The sequence below is a fragment of the Heptranchias perlo genome, chromosome 17 (assembly GCF_035084215.1).
Source record: "Heptranchias perlo isolate sHepPer1 chromosome 17, sHepPer1.hap1, whole genome shotgun sequence".
In the NCBI taxonomy this organism is placed as follows: Eukaryota; Metazoa; Chordata; class Chondrichthyes; order Hexanchiformes; family Hexanchidae; genus Heptranchias; species Heptranchias perlo.
Window position 1 is genome coordinate 53475398 of NC_090341.1, and position 21936 is coordinate 53497333.

Below are 21936 nucleotides of genomic sequence, written 5' to 3' on the forward strand. Positions count from 1 at the left end.
GAGGCAGTGGAGTGCAGTACATTATAATAATATTCTTGTAACATACTTTTAATTCAGTAATACTTGGGGAGGGGGGGAGAAGAGTAGGCTGTGTGTGTTGTGTTGTGTGCTGACAGGGTTAAATGAGACAAAGTTCACCGGCTGGTGAATGCAAGCAGTTTGAAGCCAGTCACTCAGAGGATTTATTCACACATTCCATAAGGCTGGCTGCCCACTCATCAGAGAAATGAAAGGCACATCCCAAATGAGGGAGGTAGATTCAAGCTAGAGGCAGCGTGGAGAGAAAATGTCACCTGGCAAAGGCAAGCAGATCTGAGCGACACGTGAACCTGGGGCTTACAAAACCTATCCAACCAAGGCAAGTGGATCTGAGCGACAAGGCAATCTGAGATTTGAGCCGTGTCCATCTGGTTGAGAAGCCATAGTTGATATGGTTGGCTCAATGGGCTATAATCCAGCCAGTGTGAAAATAAATAAAAACATTGAGCTTGCCGTTTGACCAGAAATCTGTAAGTATCTGTATACTCCAAGCACATGTCATACTGTAGGGGGAAGAGGAGGAGGAGGGGGGAGACAGTGAGTAAGACAGAAGTTGCAAATATCTTTATAGCATCTGTATTCAATCAAAACTACACAGTGAGAAAGGGAGAACTATAATTCTATAAAAAGATACCTCCATTATCTTTAAAAGTGCCATCCTTTTAGAGAAATGGAACCCTAACACTCATCAACACTGCCAGCCATTATTTCAATGTGCTCTCATTCATCCTGAGGGTACCTTTATATTTTAAAAACAATTTTATTTAATTTTTTTTTAAAACAGTGTTACGGTATTGGTCTCTCAGCTCGCCTGGTCTTGCTTCCTCCAGCTTGTCTCTTGGTCAAGTACAGTGACTGCTGAGGAAGTGAGCTCATCAAATCTGTCATTCAGACTGGGAAATGATAGGAAACAGGCAAAAGGAGTTACGCTACAGGTAGGCGGAAACACCCCATTCACGGTAATAACTTTGCAGCCACCCCGATTCACTGTTCATCATGGTCCTGAGCCATACAGACCAGGAAGGTCCCAGGTGTAATCCGCACTCTATGCTGAGTCAGCCTGGGAGGGGATGGGTGTTGCAACTGGCCTCAGCACTTCTGGGTTACGAAAGGGAACGTTAGTCAGGGTTCCTGCTCCTGATTCCTATCCAACAAGCCTGCTGGAATGTGGATGCAAGGTGAGGACAGGATTGGGCTCGACTGTGTATCCTACACAGTTGTATAGTCTGCTAGCACTTACTCCCTAGGTTCACACGTGAACAATGGCTACTTTTACAATGAGTTACCGAAAGGTACCTGGAACCCCCGCAAGGGTCAGAACCTTCGGGAAGGAGGGGAGAGGAAATAAAACAAAATGGTATCTTAATTTTTTTTGTAATTTGGCAAATGCTGTGCTTGAGCTGTCCGTTCTATAAAATGGAGCTGAAACAACTGGTCAAGCCGAGTACTTCACCACACACTGCAATGGGGCGCGAATCCCAACTACCAGCGTATTCTGAGAACAACGCACCCCACAGTCTTTACGTCACACAATGCCAGGAAATGCCTGGGTATATAACTTATTAGGTTAGTGATACTTACCAAGGATTGAAATACTAGCAGCCCATATTTCTCTGTGTTGTCATCTAAAATTGAAAATAGCGTGTCTAAAATATCCTGTAAAAACTGGAAAAGAGAAGAGATTTAACTAGGGGAGCTGCTTCAGTATAAATGATACCCATTCGCTGAGCCTTTGCACTGAAATCAAACTACTTCAGAAAGGGGTGGATCCTTTTTTAATTCTATTTAGAGTCAGTTCTCAAGAATAAGCAGCCAGTGGCTTGGATCTTCTCTGCAATGTTTCAGTGGGTTAATACACCATGCGGTAAGGAGTGATGGAGATGAAGGAGGACCAGGTTTCGACCTGTGAATGGTGCTCTCTGCTGGGGACGCCACTATTGTCCTCTGCATCTCTTGCCACGGGGATCGCTATCCAGTGATCCCCCTGCATGTGAGGATGTCAGATGAGGATAGGATTGGGATTGCAATGCCCACTGCAGCTAATAACCATTTGGGTGAGGGAGTGGAACTATATCCCAGCTCGCAGTCACAGCCTTCAGGAGAAGAGTTGTACAAATGAATATTGGATAAGGGTAAAAAGTCATTCATTTAGATTATACTTGCAACGGGCCAAAGTTTATAAATCTTTCTTGAGACTATCTATTAAATCTCTTGAATAATTGGCCCTGCTCCCAGCCTGTCTGTTTTCCAGGTCTCCCTGGTCCCTGTACCAACTCCCCCTCTCCTGAGACAGCAGGCAGGCAAACTGCACTTAGTCTTCTGGATACTCTTGATCCGGCCAATGCAACCTACGTGAGAGCAGACTGGGGTGACTCACCCTTCCATTTTCATGAGCGCCCTGCGTGGAAGAACCAAGTCTCTGCTTAATATCTTCCTCCCCAATAATCCCTGCAAATTCTATCTTCTTTTCCAATTCCCTGCATCCTTACTGTGTTGAAATCAAGACACATCATAGTGTATCCCACTTATTCTTTTCCAACACCTCAAATCCTTTACCTCTCTCAATAGGCAGTCCTTCAACAATTTACAGCCTTTAAAATCCACACTTGGTAACCCTAACCTCCACTTCTTTTTGATTTATCTCACCTTCTGTCCTATTCTTTTCAATACTGCACTGTGAACACAACCCTTTGCCTAGATCTCTCAATCAAAAGTGTCCTCCTTAGCAGAGTATGTTGGAGATTCTCATCACTTTATGCCTCACATTATGCCCTACATTAGTGGTAATAACAGCCCGGTGAAAGTCACACAATTCTTTAGTAAAACCAGTAATAGTCATCAACAGTCAACCGTATGAACACTGGAAAAGTTTAACACACTGCTCCGTCTGTGCATTGATTTTCTAAGAGGGAGAGGAGGAGGAGAGGGAAGGAAGGGTGAATAGGGAGGGGGAAGAGGAGAGGTGAGGGCAGATATATGAGGGAGAGGGGAGAGGTGAAGGAAGTGGGTTAGGAGAGAGAATTGGAGCAGTGGCAAGGGGGCAGGTGGAGTGGTGGAGGTGAAAGCAGGGGAACGGAGAGATGTGGGTTATAGAGAAGGGTTGGAATAGGAGAGATGTGGAGAGGAGAGACAAGGATAGACGAGAGAAGCAGAAACGAGCAGAGAAGCACCGAGAAGAGAAATGGAGAAAAGATGAGACTAAAGAAATGAGAAGAGAAGGAGAGAAGAGCACATTCTTTGAACGGGAGCTCAGGCTGTTCTAACTATCCTCTGAGGATATGGGCTGAACCCGCTGAACAACACAATTTGAACATCGACTTACTTTAACTATTTCTTCACCGCTGACATGACGCAGCCTCCCCAGGATGTCCATCACCCTGTCTGGCTGTGCTTTCCACTTCAAAAGGGCAAGGAGGTCAACTGCAGCCAATCAGAAATCAGGCATTAAATAGACTGGATGCTGTTTGATACAGTGCACAGACAAGGAGACGCAGAAATAACAAGAAGTATCGCTCATCAAAGAAACAAATCCCAAGCAGCATTCCTACTGAAAATTTTCAGAGCCCGAGTGTGAGGGACAAATTCATCAGTACCTCAGAGTCTGCTCGTTCAGCTTATACTTGGATGGTACCTCGAAGTAAATTATCAGGATTCCTAACTGTTGTAACATAATGACAACATCTCATCAACCTCATGTGGCAGCATTGAAAATTCTGTGCATAATGATTGTCCTGCAAAATAACAAGGGTTGCCACCTTCTGCTTACTCTGAAATTGGACAAAGGAAGCGGGGTGGGAGAGGGGCAAGAATTTTAAAAACCACTGCACCTATGCAAAAGGGATCTGTTTGAGCAGCACACAATATTTTTCCAAATACAGCAACTGTAAACGTGACTTTTACTCTTTGTTATTCAATTATCGAAGAGACTGAGCAACCACCCTTGGAAATGAACTTTCCGCTTCAAACCTAACGAGAACCCAACCTCCAAATAACGTGTGCACTGCAGACAAATCCATGACTGCATCTCTTAGTTTATTCAATATTGAAAGGTTCTAACAGAAATCTATTTGTTATTTTTGGTAGTTCAATGAATGACTGAATGGCCTCTGATCTTCTTAAATAGCTCATTTAATGAATGAAAACAGAATTGTAACCAAGTGTAATAATGATGTGTTGGCACAGCTTTGAGTTATTAATATTTTGTGTTTAGTGAATAATTTCTTACAATAGATGAAATTTAATTTGTTCAGTATGATGTGCAGCTTATTGTAGGTATAGGTATTTTGTGCTCATCGAGGTAGGAATGCTAGTGCTTGGGAATGGAACATTTCCCATTTCGGGTACCCAGTGTCAGTGTTCAATTATTTTAGGATCAGGTATAACACAGTTCGATGCAGAGTGGAGCTCCATCAAGCACTAACGCTACGTACAGCACTGATCAGATGCAAAATTCCCTCTACACTGTCCTATCAAGTGCTCGCAGGTTAGGTTAGATACAAAGTAAAGCTCTCTCTATTTTGTCCCAATAATCCCAGAATAGTGCTCACTGCTGCATCAATGTGACATTTTTCTATTTCAACACCAGCCATCCTGTGGCTTCTCGAAGTGAGACTGCTATTTACTTTTATGTTAGGTGCTCTGGGCCCGTACTCCATGGAACTTGATTGAGAGCGTCCAAACTGATCCCACACAGGACTCTCACAGGTAGCAGAGAAGACTTTTACACCATCAGTCTGGGCTGGATTCAAACCCAGGTCCCAAGGTGAAAATATGCTACTCTGCCACCCAATCCCTCAACTGATAGATTTAACAAGTACTGATGATATCTGGCGGCATTGATTATGGGTAGGACAGTTTACTGTAGTCCTAAAGCAGTCGAAATGGGACCGTGTATTGTTCATCAAATTTACTGAAGAAATATATCACATGACTGGCAGGAGGTAAAAATATTGCATAATTTTCTGATACTAAATGATCGTGGCCTCACAGATCGAATATTTGTGATGCTATATTTACCTTCTTTACAAAACTTGTTCAAGCTGCAAGTGATTTTGGTCATTAATCATAAACTCCAATTATGTACATTATTTTTTGGTCTACCTTCTATTTTCAGTATTTGCTGAAGATGCAAGTATTTTGTTTATTCTTCCCTCCTCCCTCCCCAAAACTGTCCTGCTTTTTCTCAGTTATTTACATGATTACAATAGATATATTTTCTCCCCCTGATTTGTGGCTCTTGCTGAGGATATTGTTGCTGTAGTACTGCCCAGGGAGATATCTTACATTGCCAATGACCAGCCCCTGAACAAGTGATCATTCGCCACAGTCCTGGTCTGGCTGACTGTTATGGCAGTGTCGAAGATCAACAGTAAATTATACCACTAACGCACCCCCCTCCCCGGCAGAAACATCAGCTCCCTCAGCAACATTAAAAAGCATCATCCTATAAGATAATCCTTGCACCTCATCATTGTAATTGTGTCAACTTACTGCCTGGTTTTCACATTACATTCTGGATGTTGTCCCACAGCTGCAGGATGCACAGTGCACCTCCCATGACATGTATACACACACACACACACACACACACACACACACAGTCCACAGCAGTTAGAAATGACCCAAGGTCTAGGTGAAATTTCCAACTCAAGTCCCAAGCCTGAAAGAGAAGGGCAGGCCTATATAGGGAAAGTTTCTTGCATGTATTTCAAGCATTAAATGACCAATTTTAGGTTTTTTTTTTCAGAATTGTTTAATGTTTTACGTATTTCTCATGAAATAAATGTTATATTTAGTTACATATACTGACCTCATTCAAGAAGGGCATTGGCTGTCAATTTATGAAAATTGGTAGGTTGGTTTTCTGCTGGTTACTTGTTCCTCATTGTTACTTTTGATTTGTTTGCACTTAGTTAATCAGATATCGGATCGCTAACTTAGCAGATAACGTTATTTTCAGAATTTTGTCCCATCAGTGTCTGATGCTTGAGGCTGCACTTTCAGGTGTGGGGCGACTGAGGTGTGCCAGAAGCAACATTTTCAATTATATAGATTTCAGGAGAGGAAGCACTGTTGGTGTTGATGTTTATACTCCTTATCAGCTCTCTAAATATGTCTGCATCGGTTTCACTGTGAGCATCCAACAGAGGCCTGTTTATTCCTGTACACAGTTGCTGACAGTACAGTGTGCAGTTGTTCTTTTTTTTAAACAAAATCTGGTTCAACACTTTGGGCAGACTGGCTATGGAGCAGGCTGTACTGTGGATCGACAGAATATGGGTTTGTGATATGGCTGCCAACCCTCTAGGGTTGTCCTGGAGTTGCCAGGAGTTAAAGATTAATCTCCTGGACACTGCTGCATGCAACTCGGAAGAAAAATTCAATTCTGGCTTGTTGCGCATCCCCGATTTTAATCGTTCCACCATTGGCGGCCGTGCCTTCAGCTTCCGAGGCTCTAAGCTCTGGAATTCCCTCCCTAAATTTCTCCGCCTCTCTCTCCTCCTTTAAAACACTCCTTAAAACTACCTCTTTGTCCAAGCTTTTGGTCACCTGTCCTAATATCTGTGTTTGGCTTGGCGTCAAATTTTGTTTGAAAACGCTCCTGTGAAGCGCCTTTGGACCTTTTACTACGTTAAAGGTGCTATATAATCGCAAGTTGTGGTTGTTGGGGCATTAATACAATTGTGCTTTTATTTTAATTTTCTTTGAACACATTTGTTTATTTGTTATAAGAATATTGGAGATGGGAGAAAAAAAACTGTTTGACTGGGCGGGGCAGTTGGAGACAGAAGGTGATGTGATGAAACTTCCAGGAATATGTCCAACCAGAGCTGGTGACCTGAGGGTGATCCCAATTCCACCTGTAGATGACTTCCCAGTCTCGGTTAAGCCATCAAGGAGAGGTTGCGTAGAGGCTTCTCTACCAGAATGTACAGAATATCCACAGTCATCCCCCCCAGGGTTACTGTTACACTGCGATTACAGAGTAGCAATGGGACAAGAGGCCCTAGCCAACTGCTCAATTAGGAAACACTGTGTGGGATTCCTCAAGGAGGAGGGAAAGTAAATGAGAGGAAAAATCAAATGTAAATAGTGCAGCTAAAAGGTATTTATTCACTCGGTGGGTAAATCTGACCTCCTGATGTGGCATTAAGTCATGCAGATCAGAAGGCCCAGGTTTCATCCCCAGTCTTTGCTGAGTTAGCTGATCTCAGCTGGTCAGCAGTTAGGGTGCTGCAGTTTGCCTCGCCACTCTGGGTTAGGAACAGGGGGAAAATAAAATCAGGCATTTCTGATTGCAGTTCAGTGATTCCCAATGCAAGTGTGCGTGTGTGGGCAATGGGTGAGGATAAGACTGAACTTTGTTACGACCCCCAGTGATGGAACAGCTTGCCAACACTTCCTGACTAGCTCGGCTCACAGGGAAGAACGACAAGGCACCAGAGGGCTGTCAGTACTCATGGACTTATAGCCCAGTGCTTTTGGGAGAGGACAAAGGGGAGAAAATCAGCACTGGGATGTGCTGATTTTGTTGAAAGGTATGGAGCTACTGGAAATCTTAACACAACACATTTCTGTGAGAAAGGATTTAATCTTTAGTTCAGAAAGACGGCTCGTCCCCTGTGAAGCAAAATAATCAGATTATTCAGTTAAAATCTCTCCCTCAAGGGCTCAGCTGCGTGATCCACCCTTATACTTTTATCTGTTTTCTTACAATATAAAACTTTTGCATCCAGCTCATGCCTCTGTTCATACAGCTTTGCAGATTTACAATAATCCATTTTCCACAATCCTTCACAAATTGGGGAATTGCACTAAAAAAAACCCTCCACTGCTTATGGGAAAATTGTTTCTTTATGTCTAACAGACGCTGCTGTCCAGTTGTATGAAGTACACCCTGGAATGCACAATTGCTTTCTGTTCAGCCCTCCCTGGGCAGGTTCTTCAAACTATGGGATTTTAATGTGTTACACTGAACAGATTACACAGTGCCACACCCAGAACAAGAAGTACTCAAATGTCCATCAACACTCCCAGAGCAGCAGCAAGATGGAGGCAGCCCAGTCCAACACCCGAGGGAAAATAGGCACACTTTACCACACCAGGGCCAGCACTCTCCACTGATCTCAAACCAATCTTTATGGCAACATTTCTTCAAATGGGTTTTTGATTTTGTTACACAGAGGAAATTGTCACCTATTGTCCATAAAAATGTCTTTTTTTGCCCCATTAATTGTGGCTAAGATTCTGGTTGGACTATATTTAAGTTCCCTTATTTAAAACATTTCAGACCTCATCACCCACTCGACACACCATAAGAGGTGACGACCAAAACCAATGGCACTTCTAGATAAGGTAAGGCAGCTCTTATGTTTGTCTGCCCAGCACAGAACCCCATCCCTCCCCAGTGCACTGTCAACCAAACACCTCAAACTTGAAACATCCAATCTAACATCAGTATGCACAGGCAGACTCATTGGCCCTGAAATTACGCTGTGTGATACTTGTGTACGATCGTTTAATACATTGGTTCGAAATTGCTCATTTTGGTACCTCAGCGGAAGTGTAAAACCCATTAAATGGCAGAGAACAATCTGAGATGAACATGTTAAGTATTCGTACCTGGTGTCTAATGGGCTCTAGTATTGGTACGAGTATCTGTAAGTGCTGTGTAAATAAGAGGTAGCAGCTGTATCAGCACAGACACCAATGTAAAACTCTGAAAAATAGCACAAAATATTTCAACGTTACCATTCTGGGTCAATTTAGTAGATGAGAGTAGGGTCGAGATCCAAAAGAACTCCTTGGTACTTCGCTGGAATATGAGACTGGATGGGATGTTGGGGCAGCCGTTGAAGTCCTCTTTACAGCAGGGGAGACCCAGGTAAAGCCCATGGTTACTGAAAGTGCTATTTTCATCACACTGTAAAATAAAACTCCCAGATTAATTTAATTCTCTCTACCATTTGACTCCATCATACATCTTGCCTTCCTCGCACAATCCCTTCAATCAAGTGACGACTCCATAGCGTCCAGTGCATGTATTCCTCAGTTGATGCAATGGCAGACCCCCAGCAGCAAAAAAGAAGAGTGTGCAGTAATCAGTTTTAAAAGAGAACCTAATATTATTAATTAACTAGTTGATTTCCTTTGTCATTGCTTATGTATAGTCTGGGGTCTAGAGTATAGTTGTGATGTTGAGCTGCTAAAGTGGAGGGTAACCTGGTTTATTCTATTAAATTCACGGCTCAACAAACAAGCAATCAAAACGGCTAATGGAATGTTGACCTTTATCTCAAGGGGGCTGCGATATAAAGGGGAGGCAGTTATGCTTCATTTGTAGTTATGCACTGCGCATTGTTTAAAATGTGGGGACTGTTGGCACTGTGCATTGATTGAACTGTGGGGAGTGTTGGCACCGTGCATTGATTGAACTGTGGGGAGTGTTGGCACCGTGCATTGATTGAACTGTGGGGAGTGTTGGCACCGTGCATTGATTGAACTGTGGGGAGTGTTGGCACTGTGCCTTGTTTGAAATGTGGGGAGTGTTGGCACTGTGCCTTGTTTGAAATGTGAGGAGAGTTGGCACCGTGCCATGTTTGAAATGTGGGGAGAGTTGGCACTGTGCCTTGTTTGAAATGTGGGGAGTGTTGGCACTGTGCCATGTTTGAAATGTGGGGAGTGTTGGCACCGTGCGTTGTTTGAAATGTGGGGAGTATTGGCACCGTGCCTTGCTTGAAATGTGGGGAGTGTTGGCACCGTGCATTGATTGAACTGTGGGGAGTGTTGGCACCGTGCATTGATTGAACTGTGGGGAGTGTTGGCACTGTGCCTTGTTTGAAATGTGGGGAGTGTTGGCACTGTGCCTTGTTTGAAATGTGAGGAGAGTTGGCACCGTGCCATGTTTGAAATGTGGGGAGAGTTGGCACTGTGCCTTGTTTGAAATGTGGGGAGTGTTGGCACTGTGCCATGTTTGAAATGTGGGGAGTGTTGGCACCGTGCGTTGTTTGAAATGTGGGGAGTATTGGCACCGTGCCTTGCTTGAAATGTGGGGAGTGTTGGCACCGTGCATTGATTGAACTGTGGGGAGTGTTGGCACCGTGCATTGATTGAACTGTGGGGAGTGTTGGCACTGTGCCTTGTTTGAAATGTGGGGAGTGTTGGCACTGTGCCTTGTTTGAAATGTGAGGAGAGTTGGCACCGTGCCATGTTTGAAATGTGGGGAGAGTTGGCACTGTGCCTTGTTTGAAATGTGGGGAGTGTTGGCACTGTGCCATGTTTGAAATGTGGGGAGTGTTGGCACCGTGCGTTGTTTGAACTGTGGGGAGTGTTGGCACCGTGCATTGATTGAACTGTGGGGAGTGTTGGCACCGTGCATTGATTGAACTGTGGGGAGTGTTGGCACCGTGCATTGATTGAACTGTGGGGAGTGTTGGCACTGTGCCTTGTTTGAAATGTGGGGAGTGTTGGCACTGTGCCTTGTTTGAAATGTGAGGAGAGTTGGCACCGTGCCATGTTTGAAATGTGGGGAGAGTTGGCACTGTGCCTTGTTTGAAATGTGGGGAGTGTTGGCACTGTGCCATGTTTGAAATGTGGGGAGTGTTGGCACCGTGCGTTGTTTGAAATGTGGGGAGTATTGGCACCGTGCCTTGCTTGAAATGTGGGGAGTGTTGGCACTGTGCGTTGTTTGAAATGTGGGGAGTGTTGGCACCGTGCGTTGTTTGAAATGTGGGGAGTGTTGGCACCGTGCGTTGTTTGAAATGTGGGGAGTGTTGGCACCGTGCGTTGTTTGAAATGTGGGGAGTGTTGGCACCGTGCGTTGTTTGAAATGTGGGGACTGTTGGCACTGTGACTTGTTTGAAATGTGGGGAGTGTTGGCACCGTGCGTTGTTTGAAATGTGGGGAGTGTTGGCACTGTGCCATGTTTGAAATGTGGGGAGTGTTGGCACCGTGTGTTGTTTGAAATGTGGGGAGAGTTGGCACCGTGCCTTGTTTGAAATGTGGGGAGAGTTGGCACCGTGCCTTGTTTGAAATGTGGGGAGAGTTGGCACTGTGCCATGTTTGAAATGTGGGGAGTGTTGGCACTGTGCCTTGTTTGAAATGTGGGGAGAGTTGGCACTGTGCCATGTTTGAAATGTGGGGAGTGTTGGCACCGTGCGTTGTTTGAAATGTGGGGAGAGTTGGCACAGTGCGTTGTTTGAAATGTGGGGAGTGTTGGCACCGTGCGTTGTTTGAAATGTGGGGAGTGTTGGCACCGTGCCTTGTTTGAAATGTGGGGAGAGTTGGCACCGTGCCTTGTTTGAAATGTGGGGAGTGTTGGCACCGTGCGTTGTTTGAAATGTGGGGAGTGTTGGCACCGTGCCTTGTTTGAAATGTGGGGAGTGTTGGCACTGTGCCTTGTTTGAAATGTGGGGAGTGTTGGCACCGTGCGTTGTTTGAAATGTGGGGAGTGTTGGCACTGTGCGTTGTTTGAAATGTGGGGAGTGTTGGCACCGTGCGTTGTTTGAAATGTGGGGAGTGTTGGCACCGTGCCTTGTTTGAAATGTGGGGAGAGTTGGCACTGTGCCTTGTTTGAAATGTGGGGAGTGTTGGCACTGTGCCTTGTTTGAAATGTGGGGAGAGTTGGCACCGTGCGTTGTTTGAAATGTGGGGAGTGTTGCCACTGTGCCTTGTTTGAAATGTGGGGAGTGTTGGCACTGTGCGTTGTTTGAAATGTGGGGAGAGTTGGCACTGTGCCTTGTTTGAAATGTGGGGAGTGTTGGCACTGTGCGTTGTTTGAAATGTGGGGACTGTTGGCACCGTGCATTGATTGAACTGTGGGGAGTGTTGGCACCGTGCATTGATTGAACTGTGGGGAGTGTTGGCACTGTGCATTGATTGAACTGTGGGGAGTGTTGGCACCGTGCGTTGTTTGAACTGTGGGGAGTGTTGGCACTGTGCCATGTTTGAAATGTGGGGAGAGTTGGCACTGTGCCTGGTTTGAAATGTGGGGAGAGTTGGCACCGTGCGTTGTTTGAACTGTGGGGAGTGTTGGCACTGTGCCATGTTTGAAATGTGGGGAGAGTTGGCACTGTGCCATGTTTGAAATGTGGGGAGTGTTGGCACCGTGCGTTGTTTGAAATGTGGGGAGTGTTGGCACCGTGCGTTGTTTGAACTGTGGGGAGTGTTGGAACTGTGCGTTGTTTGAAATGTGGGGAGTGTTGGCACTGTGCGTTGTTTGAAATGTGGGGAGTGTTGGCACCGTGCGTTGTTTGAACTGTGGGGAGTGTTGGAACTGTGCGTTGTTTGAACTGTGGGGAGTGTTGGAACTGTGCGTTGTTTGAAATGTGGGGAGTGTTGGCACCGTGCGTTGTTTGAACTGTGGGGAGTGTTGGCACTGTGCGTTGTTTGAAATGTGGGGAGTGTTGGCACCGTGCGTTGTTTGAAATGTGGGGAGTGTTGGCACTGTGCGTTGTTTGAAATGTGGGGAGTGTTGGCACCGTGCGTTGTTTGAAATGTGGGGAGTGTTGGCACCGTGCGTTGTTTGAACTGTGGGGAGTGTTGGAACTGTGCGTTGTTTGAAATGTGGGGAGTGTTGGCACCGTGCGTTGTTTGAACTGTGGGGAGTGTTGGAACTGTGCGTTGTTTGAAATGTGGGGAGTGTTGGCACCGTGCGTTGTTTGAAATGTGGGGAGTGTTGGCACCGTGCGTTGTTTGAACTGTGGGGAGTGTTGGAACTGTGCGTTGTTTGAAATGTGGGGAGTGTTGGCACCGTGCGTTGTTTGAACTGTGGGGAGTGTTGGCACCGTGCGTTGTTTGAAATGTGGGGACTGTTGGCACTGTGCCATGTTTGAAATGTGGGGAGAGTTGGCACTGTGCCATGTTTGAAAGGTGGGGAGAGTTGGCACTGTGCATTGTTTGAAATGTGGGGAGAGTTGGCACTGTGCGTTGTTTGAAATGTGGGGAGAGTTGGCACTGTGCGTTGTTTGAAATGTGGGGAGTGTTGGCACTGTGCCTTGTTTGAAATGTGGGGAGTGTTGGCACTGTGCCTTGTTTGAAATGTGGGGACTGTTGGCACTGTGCCTTGTTTGAAATGTGGGGAGTGTTGGCACTGTGCCTTGTTTGAAATGTGGGGAGTGTTGGCACTGTGCCTTGTTTGAAATGTGGGGAGAGTTGGCACCGTGCCATGTTTGAAATGTGGGGAGAGTTGGCACAGTGCATTGATTGAAATGTGGGGAGTGTTGGCACTGTGCGTTGTTTGAAATGTGGGGAGTGTTGGCACTGTGCCTTGTTTGAAATGTGGGGAGTGTTGGCACTGTGCATTGATTGAAATGTGGGGAGTGTTGGCACTGTGCGTTGTTTGAAATGTGGGGAGTGTTGGCACTGTGCGTTGTTTGAAATGTGGGGAGTGTTGGCACTGTGCCTTGTTTGAAATGTGGGGACTGTTGGCACCGTGCGTTGTTTGAAATGTGGGGAGTGTTGGCACCGTGCCTTGTTTGAAATGTGGGGAGTGTTGGCACCGTGCCTTGTTTGAAATGTGGGGAGAGTTGGCACCGTGCCTTGTTTGAAATGTGGGGAGAGTTGGCACTGTGCCATGTTTGAAATGTGGGGAGTGTTGGCACTGTGCCTTGTTTGAAATGTGGGGAGAGTTGGCACCGTGCCTTGTTTGAAATGTGGGGAGAGTTGGCACCGTGCCTTGTTTGAAATGTGGGGAGAGTTGGCACTGTGCCATGTTTGAAATGTGGGGAGAGTTGGCACTGTGCCATGTTTGAAATGTGGGGAGTGTTGGCACTGTGCCTTGTTTGAAATGTGGGGAGAGTTGGCACCGTGCGTTGTTTGAAATGTGGGGAGTGTTGGCACCGTGTCTTGTTTGAAATGTGGGGAGAGTTGGCACCGTGCCTTGTTTGAAATGTGGGGAGAGTTGGCACCGTGCCGTGTTTGAAATGTGGGGAGTGTTGGCACCGTGCGTTGTTTGAAATGTGGGGAGTGTTGGCACCGTGCGTTGTTTGAAATGTGGGGAGTGTTGGCACTGTGCCTTGTTTGAAATGTGGGGAGAGTTGGCACCGTGCGTTGTTTGAAATGTGGGGAGTGTTGGCACCGTGCCTTGTTTGAAATGTGGGGAGAGTTGGCACCGTGCCTTGTTTGAAATGTGGGGAGAGTTGGCACCGTGCGTTGTTTGAAATGTGGGGAGTGTTGGCACCGTGCCGTGTTTGAAATGTGGGGAGTGTTGGCACCGTGCGTTGTTTGAAATGTGGGGAGTGTTGGCACCGTGCGTTGTTTGAAATGTGGGGAGTGTTGGCACTGTGCCTTGTTTGAAATGTGGGGAGAGTTGGCACTGTGCCTTGTTTGAAATGTGGGGAGTGTTGGCACTGTGCGTTGTTTGAAATGTGGGGAGAGTTGGCACCGTGCGTTGTTTGAAATGTGGGGAGTGTTGGCACTGTGCCTTGTTTGAAATGTGGGGAGAGTTGGCACTGTGCGTTGTTTGAAATGTGGGGAGTGTTGGCACTGTGCGTTGTTTGAAATGTGGGGAGTGTTGGCACTGTGCGTTGTTTGAAATGTGGGGAGAGTTGGCACCGTGCGTTGTTTGAAATGTGGGGAGTGTTGGCACTGTGCGTTGTTTGAAATGTGGGGAGTGTTGGCACTGTGCCTTGTTTGAAATGTGGGGAGAGTTGGCACCGTGCGTTGTTTGAAATGTGGGGAGAGTTTGCACCGTGCGTTGTTTGAAATGTGGGGAGTGTTGGCACTGTGCGTTGTTTGAAATGTGGGGAGTGTTGGCACTGTGCCTTGTTTGAAATGTGGGGAGTGTTGGCACCGTGCGTTGTTTGAAATGTGGGGAGTGTTGGCACCGTGCGTTGTTTGAACTGTGGGGAGAGTTGGCACCGTGCGTTGTTTGAACTGTGGGGAGAGTTGGCACCGTGCGTTGTTTGAAATGTGGGGAGTGTTGGCACTGTGCCTTGTTTGAAATGTGGGGAGAGTTGGCACCGTGCGTTGTTTGAAATGTGGGGAGTGTTGGCACCGTGCCTTGTTTGAAATGTGGGGAGAGTTGGCACCGTGCCTTGTTTGAAATGTGGGGAGAGTTGGCACCGTGCCGTGTTTGAAATGTGGGGAGTGTTGGCACCGTGCGTTGTTTGAAATGTGGGGAGTGTTGGCACCGTGCGTTGTTTGAAATGTGGGGAGTGTTGGCACTGTGCCTTGTTTGAAATGTGGGGAGTGTTGGCACTGTGCCTTGTTTGAAATGTGGGGAGAGTTGGCACCGTGCGTTGTTTGAAATGTGGGGAGTGTTGGCACCGTGCCGTGTTTGAAATGTGGGGAGTGTTGGCACCGTGCGTTGTTTGAAATGTGGGGAGTGTTGGCACCGTGCGTTGTTTGAAATGTGGGGAGTGTTGGCACTGTGCCTTGTTTGAAATGTGGGGAGAGTTGGCACTGTGCCTTGTTTGAAATGTGGGGAGTGTTGGCACTGTGCGTTGTTTGAAATGTGGGGAGAGTTGGCACCGTGCGTTGTTTGAAATGTGGGGAGTGTTGGCACTGTGCCTTGTTTGAAATGTGGGGAGAGTTGGCACTGTGCGTTGTTTGAAATGTGGGGAGTGTTGGCACTGTGCGTTGTTTGAAATGTGGGGAGTGTTGGCACTGTGCGTTGTTTGAAATGTGGGGAGAGTTGGCACCGTGCGTTGTTTGAAATGTGGGGAGTGTTGGCACTGTGCGTTGTTTGAAATGTGGGGAGTGTTGGCACTGTGCCTTGTTTGAAATGTGGGGAGAGTTGGCACCGTGCGTTGTTTGAAATGTGGGGAGAGTTGGCACCGTGCGTTGTTTGAAATGTGGGGAGTGTTGGCACTGTGCGTTGTTTGAAATGTGGGGAGTGTTGGCACTGTGCCTTGTTTGAAATGTGGGGAGTGTTGGCACCGTGCGTTGTTTGAAATGTGGGGAGTGTTGGCACCGTGCGTTGTTTGAACTGTGGGGAGAGTTGGCACCGTGCGTTGTTTGAACTGTGGGGAGAGTTGGCTCCGTGCGTTGTTTGAAATGTGGGGAGTGTTGGCACTGTGCCTTGTTTGAAATGTGGGGAGTGTTGGCACCGTGCGTTGTTTGAAATGCGGGGAGTGTTGGCACTGTGCCTTGTTTGAAATGCTGGGAGTGTTGGCACCGTGCGTTGTTTGAACTGTGGGGAGTGTTGGAACCGTGCGTTGTTTGAAATGTAGGGAGTGTTGGCACCGTGCGTTGTTTGAAATGTGGGGAGTGTTGGCACCGTGCGTTGTTTGAAATGTGGGGAGTGTTGGCACCGTGCGTTGTTTGAAATGTGGGGAGTGTTGGCACTGTGCCTTGTTTGAAATGTGGGGAGTGTTGGCACCGTGCGTTGTTTGAGCTGTGGGGAGTGTTGGAACCGTGCGTTGTTTGAAATGTGGGGAGTGTTGGAACCGTGTGTTGTTTGAAATGTGGGGAGTGTTGGCACCGTGCGTTGTTTGAAATGTGGGGAGTGTTGGCACTGTGCCTTGTTTGAAATGTGGGGAGTGTTGGCACCGTGCGTTGTTTGAGCTGTGGGGAGTGTTGGAACCGTGTGTTGTTTGACATGTGGGGAGTGTTGGCACTGTGCCTTGTTTGAAATGTTGGGAGCGTTGGCACCGTGCCTTGTTTGAAATGTGGGGAGTGTTGGCACCGTGCCTTGTTTTAGCTGTGGGGAGTGTTGGCACTGTGCCATGTTTGAAATGTGGGGAGTGTTGCCACTGTGCGTTGTTGAAATGTGGGGAGTGTTGGCACCGTGCGTTGTTTGAAATGTGGGGAGTGTTGGCACTGTGCGTTGTTTGAAATGTGGGGAGTGTTGGCACTGTGCGTTGTTTGAAATGTGGGGAGAGTTGGCACCGTGCGTTGTTTGAAATGTGGGGAGTGTTGGCACCGTGCGTTGTTTGAAATGTGGGGAGTGTTGGCACCGTGCGTTGTTTGAAATGTGGGGAGTGTTGGCACTGTGCGTTGTTTGAAATGTGGGGAGAGTTGGCACCGTGCGTTGTTTGAAATGTGGGGAGTGTTGGCACCGTGCGTTGTTTGAAATGTGGGGAGTGTTGGCACTGTGCGTTGTTTGAAATGTGGGGAGTGTTGGCACTGTGCGTTGTTTGAAATGTGGGGAGTGTTGGCACGGTGCGTTGTTTGAAATGTGGGGAGTGTTGGCACTGTGCGTTGTTTGAAATGTGGGGAGTGTTGGCACTGTGCGTTGTTTGAAATGTGGGGAGTGTTGGCACCGTGCGTTGTTTGAAATGTGGGGAGTGTTGGCACCGTGCCTTGTTTGAAATGTGGGGAGTGTTGGCACCGTGCGTTGTTTGAAATGTGGGGAGTGTTGGCACCGTGCGTTGTTTGAAATGTGGGGAGTCTTGGCACTGTGCCATGTTTGAAATGTGGGGAGTGTTGGCACCGTGCGTTGTTTGAAATGTGGGGAGTGTTGGCACTGTGCCTTGTTTGAAATGTGGGGAGTCTTGGCACTGTGCCATGTTTGAAATGTGGGGAGTGTTGGCACCGTGCGTTGTTTGAAATGTGGGGAGTGTTGGCACTGTGCCTTGTTTGAAATGTGGGGAGTGTTGGCACTGTGCCTTGTTTGAAATGTGGGGAGTGTTGGCACCGTGCGTTGTTTGAAATGTGGGGAGTGTTGGCACTGTGCGTTGTTTGAAATGTGGGGAGTGTTGGTACTGTGCGTTGTTTGAAATGTGGGGAGTGTTGGCACTGTGCCTTGTTTGAAATGTGGGGAGAGTTGGCACTGTGCGTTGTTTGAAATGTGGGGAGTGTTGGCACTGTGCGTTGTTTGAAATGTGGGGAGTGTTGGCACTGTGCCTTGTTTGAAATGTGGGGAGTGTTGGCACTGTGCGTTGTTTGAAATGTGGGGAGTGTTGGCACTGTGCCTTGTTTGAAATGTGGGGAGTGTTGGCACTGTGCCTTGTTTGAAATGTGGGGAGTGTTGGCACTGTGCCTTGTTTGAAATGTGGGGAGTGTTGGCACTGTGCCTTGTTTGAAATGTGGGGAGTGTTGGCACTGTGCCTTGTTTGAAATGTGGGGAGTGTTGGCACTGTGCGTTGTTTGAAATGTGGGGAGTGTTGGCACTGTGCCTTGTTTGAAATGTGGGGAGTGTTGGCACTGTGCCTTGTTTGAAATGTGGGGAGTGTTGGCACCGTGCGTTGTTTGAAATGTGGGGAGTGTTGGCACTGTGCCTTGTTTGAAATGTGGGGAGTGTTGGCACCGTGCCTTGTTTGAAATGTGGGGAGTGTTGGCACTGTGCCTTGTTTGAAATGTGGGGAGTGTTGGCACCGTGCCTTGTTTGAAATGTGGGGAGTGTTGGCACTGTGCCTTGTTTGAAATGTGGGGAGTGTTGGCACCGTGCCTTGTTTGAAATGTGGGGAGTGTTGGAACCGTGCGTTGTTTGAAATGTGGGGAGTGTTGGCACCGTGCCTTGTTTGAGCTGTGGGGAGTGTTGGAACCGTGCCTTGTTTGAGCTGTGGGGAGAGTTGGCACTGTGCGTTGTTTGAAATGTGGGGAGTGTTGGCACCGTGCCTTGTTTGAAATGTGGGGAGTGTTGGCACCGTGCGTTGTTTGAAATGTGGGGAGTGTTGGCACCGTGCCTTGTTTGAAATGTGGGGAGTGTTGGCACTGTGCCTTGTTTGAAATGTGGGGAGTGTTGGCACCGTGCCTTGTTTGAAATGTGGGGAGTGTTGGCACCGTGCCTTGTTTGAGCTGTGGGGAGAGTTGGCACTGTGCGTTGTTTGAAATGTGGGGAGTGTTGGCACCGTGCCTTGTTTGAGCTGTGGGGAGAGTTGGCACTGTGCGTTGTTTGAAATGTGGAGAGTGTTGGCACCGTGCCTTTTTTGAAATGTGGGGAGTGTTGGCACCGTGCCTTGTTTGAGCTGTGGGGAGAGTTGGCACTGTGCGTTGTTTGAAATGTGGGGAGTGTTGGCACCATGCCTTGTTTGAAATGTGGGGAGTGTTGGCACCGTGCCTTGTTTGAGCTGTGGGGAGAGTTGGCACCGTGTGTTGTTTGAAATGTGGGGAGTGTTGGCACCGTGCGTTGTTTGAGCTGTGGGGAGTGTTGGAACCGTGCGTTGTTTGAAATGTGGGGAGTGTTGGAACCGTGTGTTGTTTGAAATGTGGGGAGTGTTGGCACCGTGCGTTGTTTGAAATGTGGGGAGTGTTGGAACCGTGTGTTGTTTGAAATGTGGGGAGTGTTGGAACCGTGTGTTGTTTGAAATGTGGTGAGTGTTGGCACTGTGCCTTGTTTGAAATGTGGGGAGTGTTGGCACCGTGCGTTGTTTGAGCTGTGGGGAGTGTTGGAACCGTGTGTTGTTTGACATGTGGGGAGTGTTGGCACTGTGCCTTGTTTGAAATGTTGGGAGCGTTGGCACCGTGCCTTGTTTGAAATGTGGGGAGTGTTGGCACCGTGCCTTGTTTTAGCTGTGGGGAGTGTTGGCACTGTGCCATGTTTGAAATGTGGGGAGTGTTGCCACTGTGCGTTGTTGAAATGTGGGGAGTGTTGGCACCGTGCGTTGTTTGAAATGTGGGGAGTGTTGGCACTGTGCGTTCTTTGAAATGTGGGGAGTGTTGGCACTGTGCGTTGTTTGAAATGTGGGGAGTGTTGGCACGGTGCGTTGTTTGAAATGTGGGGAGTGTTGGCACCGTGCGTTGTTTGAAATGTGGGGAGTGTTGGCACTGTGCGTTGTTTGAAATGTGGGGAGAGTTGGCACCGTGCGTTGTTTGAAATGTGGGGAGTGTTGGCACCGTGCGTTGTTTGAAATGTGGGGAGTGTTGGCACCGTGCGTTGTTTGAAATGTGGGGAGTGTTGGCACTGTGCGTTGTTTGAAATGTGGGGAGAGTTGGCACCGTGCGTTGTTTGAAATGTGGGGAGTGTTGGCACCGTGCGTTGTTTGAAATGTGGGGAGTGTTGGCACTGTGCGTTGTTTGAAATGTGGGGAGTGTTGGCACTGTGCGTTGTTTGAAATGTGGGGAGTGTTGGCACGGTGCGTTGTTTGAAATGTGGGGAGTGTTGGCACTGTGCGTTGTTTGAAATGTGGGGAGTGTTGGCACTGTGCGTTGTTTGAAATGTGGGGAGTGTTGGCACCGTGCGTTGTTTGAAATGTGGGGAGTGTTGGCACCGTGCCTTGTTTGAAATGTGGGGAGTGTTGGCACTGTGCCATGTTTGAAATGTGGGGAGTGTTGGCACCGTGCGTTGTTTGAAATGTGGGGAGTGTTGGCACTGTGCCTTGTTTGAAATGTGGGGAGTCTTGGCACTGTGCCATGTTTGAAATGTGGGGAGTGTTGGCACCGTGCGTTGTTTGAAATGTGGGGAGTGTTGGCACTGTGCCTTGTTTGAAATGTGGGGAGTGTTGGCACTGTGCCTTGTTTGAAATGTGGGGAGTGTTGGCACCGTGCGTTGTTTGAAATGTGGGGAGTGTTGGCACTGTGCGTTGTTTGAAATGTGGGGAGTGTTGGCACTGTGCGTTGTTTGAAATGTGGGGAGAGTTGGCACTGTGCGTTGTTTGAAATGTGGGGAGTGTTGGCACTGTGCGTTGTTTGAAATGTGGGGAGTGTTGGCACTGTGCCTTGTTTGCAATGTGGGGAGTGTTGGCACTGTGCGTTGTTTGAAATGTGGGGAGTGTTGGCACTGTGCCTTGTTTGAAATGTGGGGAGTGTTGGCACTGTGCCTTGTTTGAAATGTGGGGAGTGTTGGCACCGTGCGTTGTTTGAAATGTGGGGAGTGTTGGCACTGTGCGTTGTTTGAAATGTGGGGAGTGTTGGCACTGTGCCTTGTTTGAAATGTGGGGAGTGTTGGCACTGTGCGTTGTTTGAAATGTGGGGAGTGTTGGCACTGTGCGTTGTTTGAACTGTGGGGAGTGTTGGCACTGTGCCTTGTTTGAAATGTGGGGAGTGTTGGCACTGTGCCTTGTTTGAAATGTGTGGAGTGTTGGCACCGTGCCTTGTTTGAAATGTGGGGAGTGTTGGCACCGTGCCTTGTTTGAAATGTGGGGAGTGTTGGCACTGTGCGTTGTTTGAAATGTGGGGAGTGTTGGCACAGTGCGTTGTTTGAAATGTGGGGAGTGTTGGCACTGTGCGTTGTTTGAAATGTGGGGAGTGTTGGCACTGTGCCTTGTTTGAAATGTGGGGAGTGTTGGCACCGTGCGTTGTTTGAAATGTGGGGAGTGTTGGCACTGTGCCTTGTTTGAAATGTGGGGAGTGTTGGCACCGTGCGTTGTTTGAAATGTGGGGAGTGTTGGCACTGTGCCTTGTTTGAAATGTGGGGAGTGTTGGCACCGTGTGTTGTTTGAAATGTGGGGAGTGTTGGCACCGTGTGTTGTTTGAAATGTGGGGAGTGTTGGCACCGTGCCTTGTTTGAAATGTGGGGAGTGTTGGCACTGTGCCTTGTTTGAAATGTGGGGAGTGTTGGCACTGTGCGTTGTTTGAAATGTGGGGAGCGTTGGCACCGTGCCTTGTTTGAAATGTGGGGAGTGTTGGCACCGTGCGTTGTTTGAAATGTGGGGAGTGTTGGCACCGTGCCTTGTTTGAAATGTGGGGAGTGTTGGCACCGTGCCTTGTTTGAAATGTGGGGAGTGTTGGCACCGTGCCTTGTTTGAAATGTGGGGAGCGTTGGCACCGTGCCTTGTTTGAGCTGTGGGGAGTGTTGGAACCGTGCCTTGTTTGAGCTGTGGGGAGAGTTGGCACTGTGCGTTGTTTGAAATGTGGGGAGTGTTGGAACCGTGTGTTGTTTGAAATGTGGGGAGTGTTGGCACTGTGCCTTGTTTGAAATGTGGGGAGTGTTGGCACCGTGCGTTGTTTGAGCTGTGGGGAGTGTTGGAACCGTGTGTTGTTTGACATGTGGGGAGTGTTGGCACTGTGCCTTGTTTGAAATGTTGGGAGCGTTGGCACCGTGCCTTGTTTGAAATGTGGGGAGTGTTGGCACCG

General features: G+C 47.9%; 1 protein-coding gene across 1 annotated transcript in view; it reads right to left on the reverse strand.

Moving 5' to 3' along the window:
* Window positions 1-21936, reverse strand: part of dock3 (dedicator of cytokinesis 3) — a 1008697-nt gene that overhangs the window by 227252 nt on the left and 759509 nt on the right. The window contains exons 18-20 of the mRNA XM_067999007.1: window positions 8791-8962; window positions 3362-3459; window positions 1621-1704 (exon numbers count right to left, since the gene is read on the reverse strand). Coding sequence (XP_067855108.1) covers window positions 1621-1704; window positions 3362-3459; window positions 8791-8962 — 354 coding nt within the window. The remainder of the gene's footprint in view (window positions 1-1620; window positions 1705-3361; window positions 3460-8790; window positions 8963-21936) is intronic.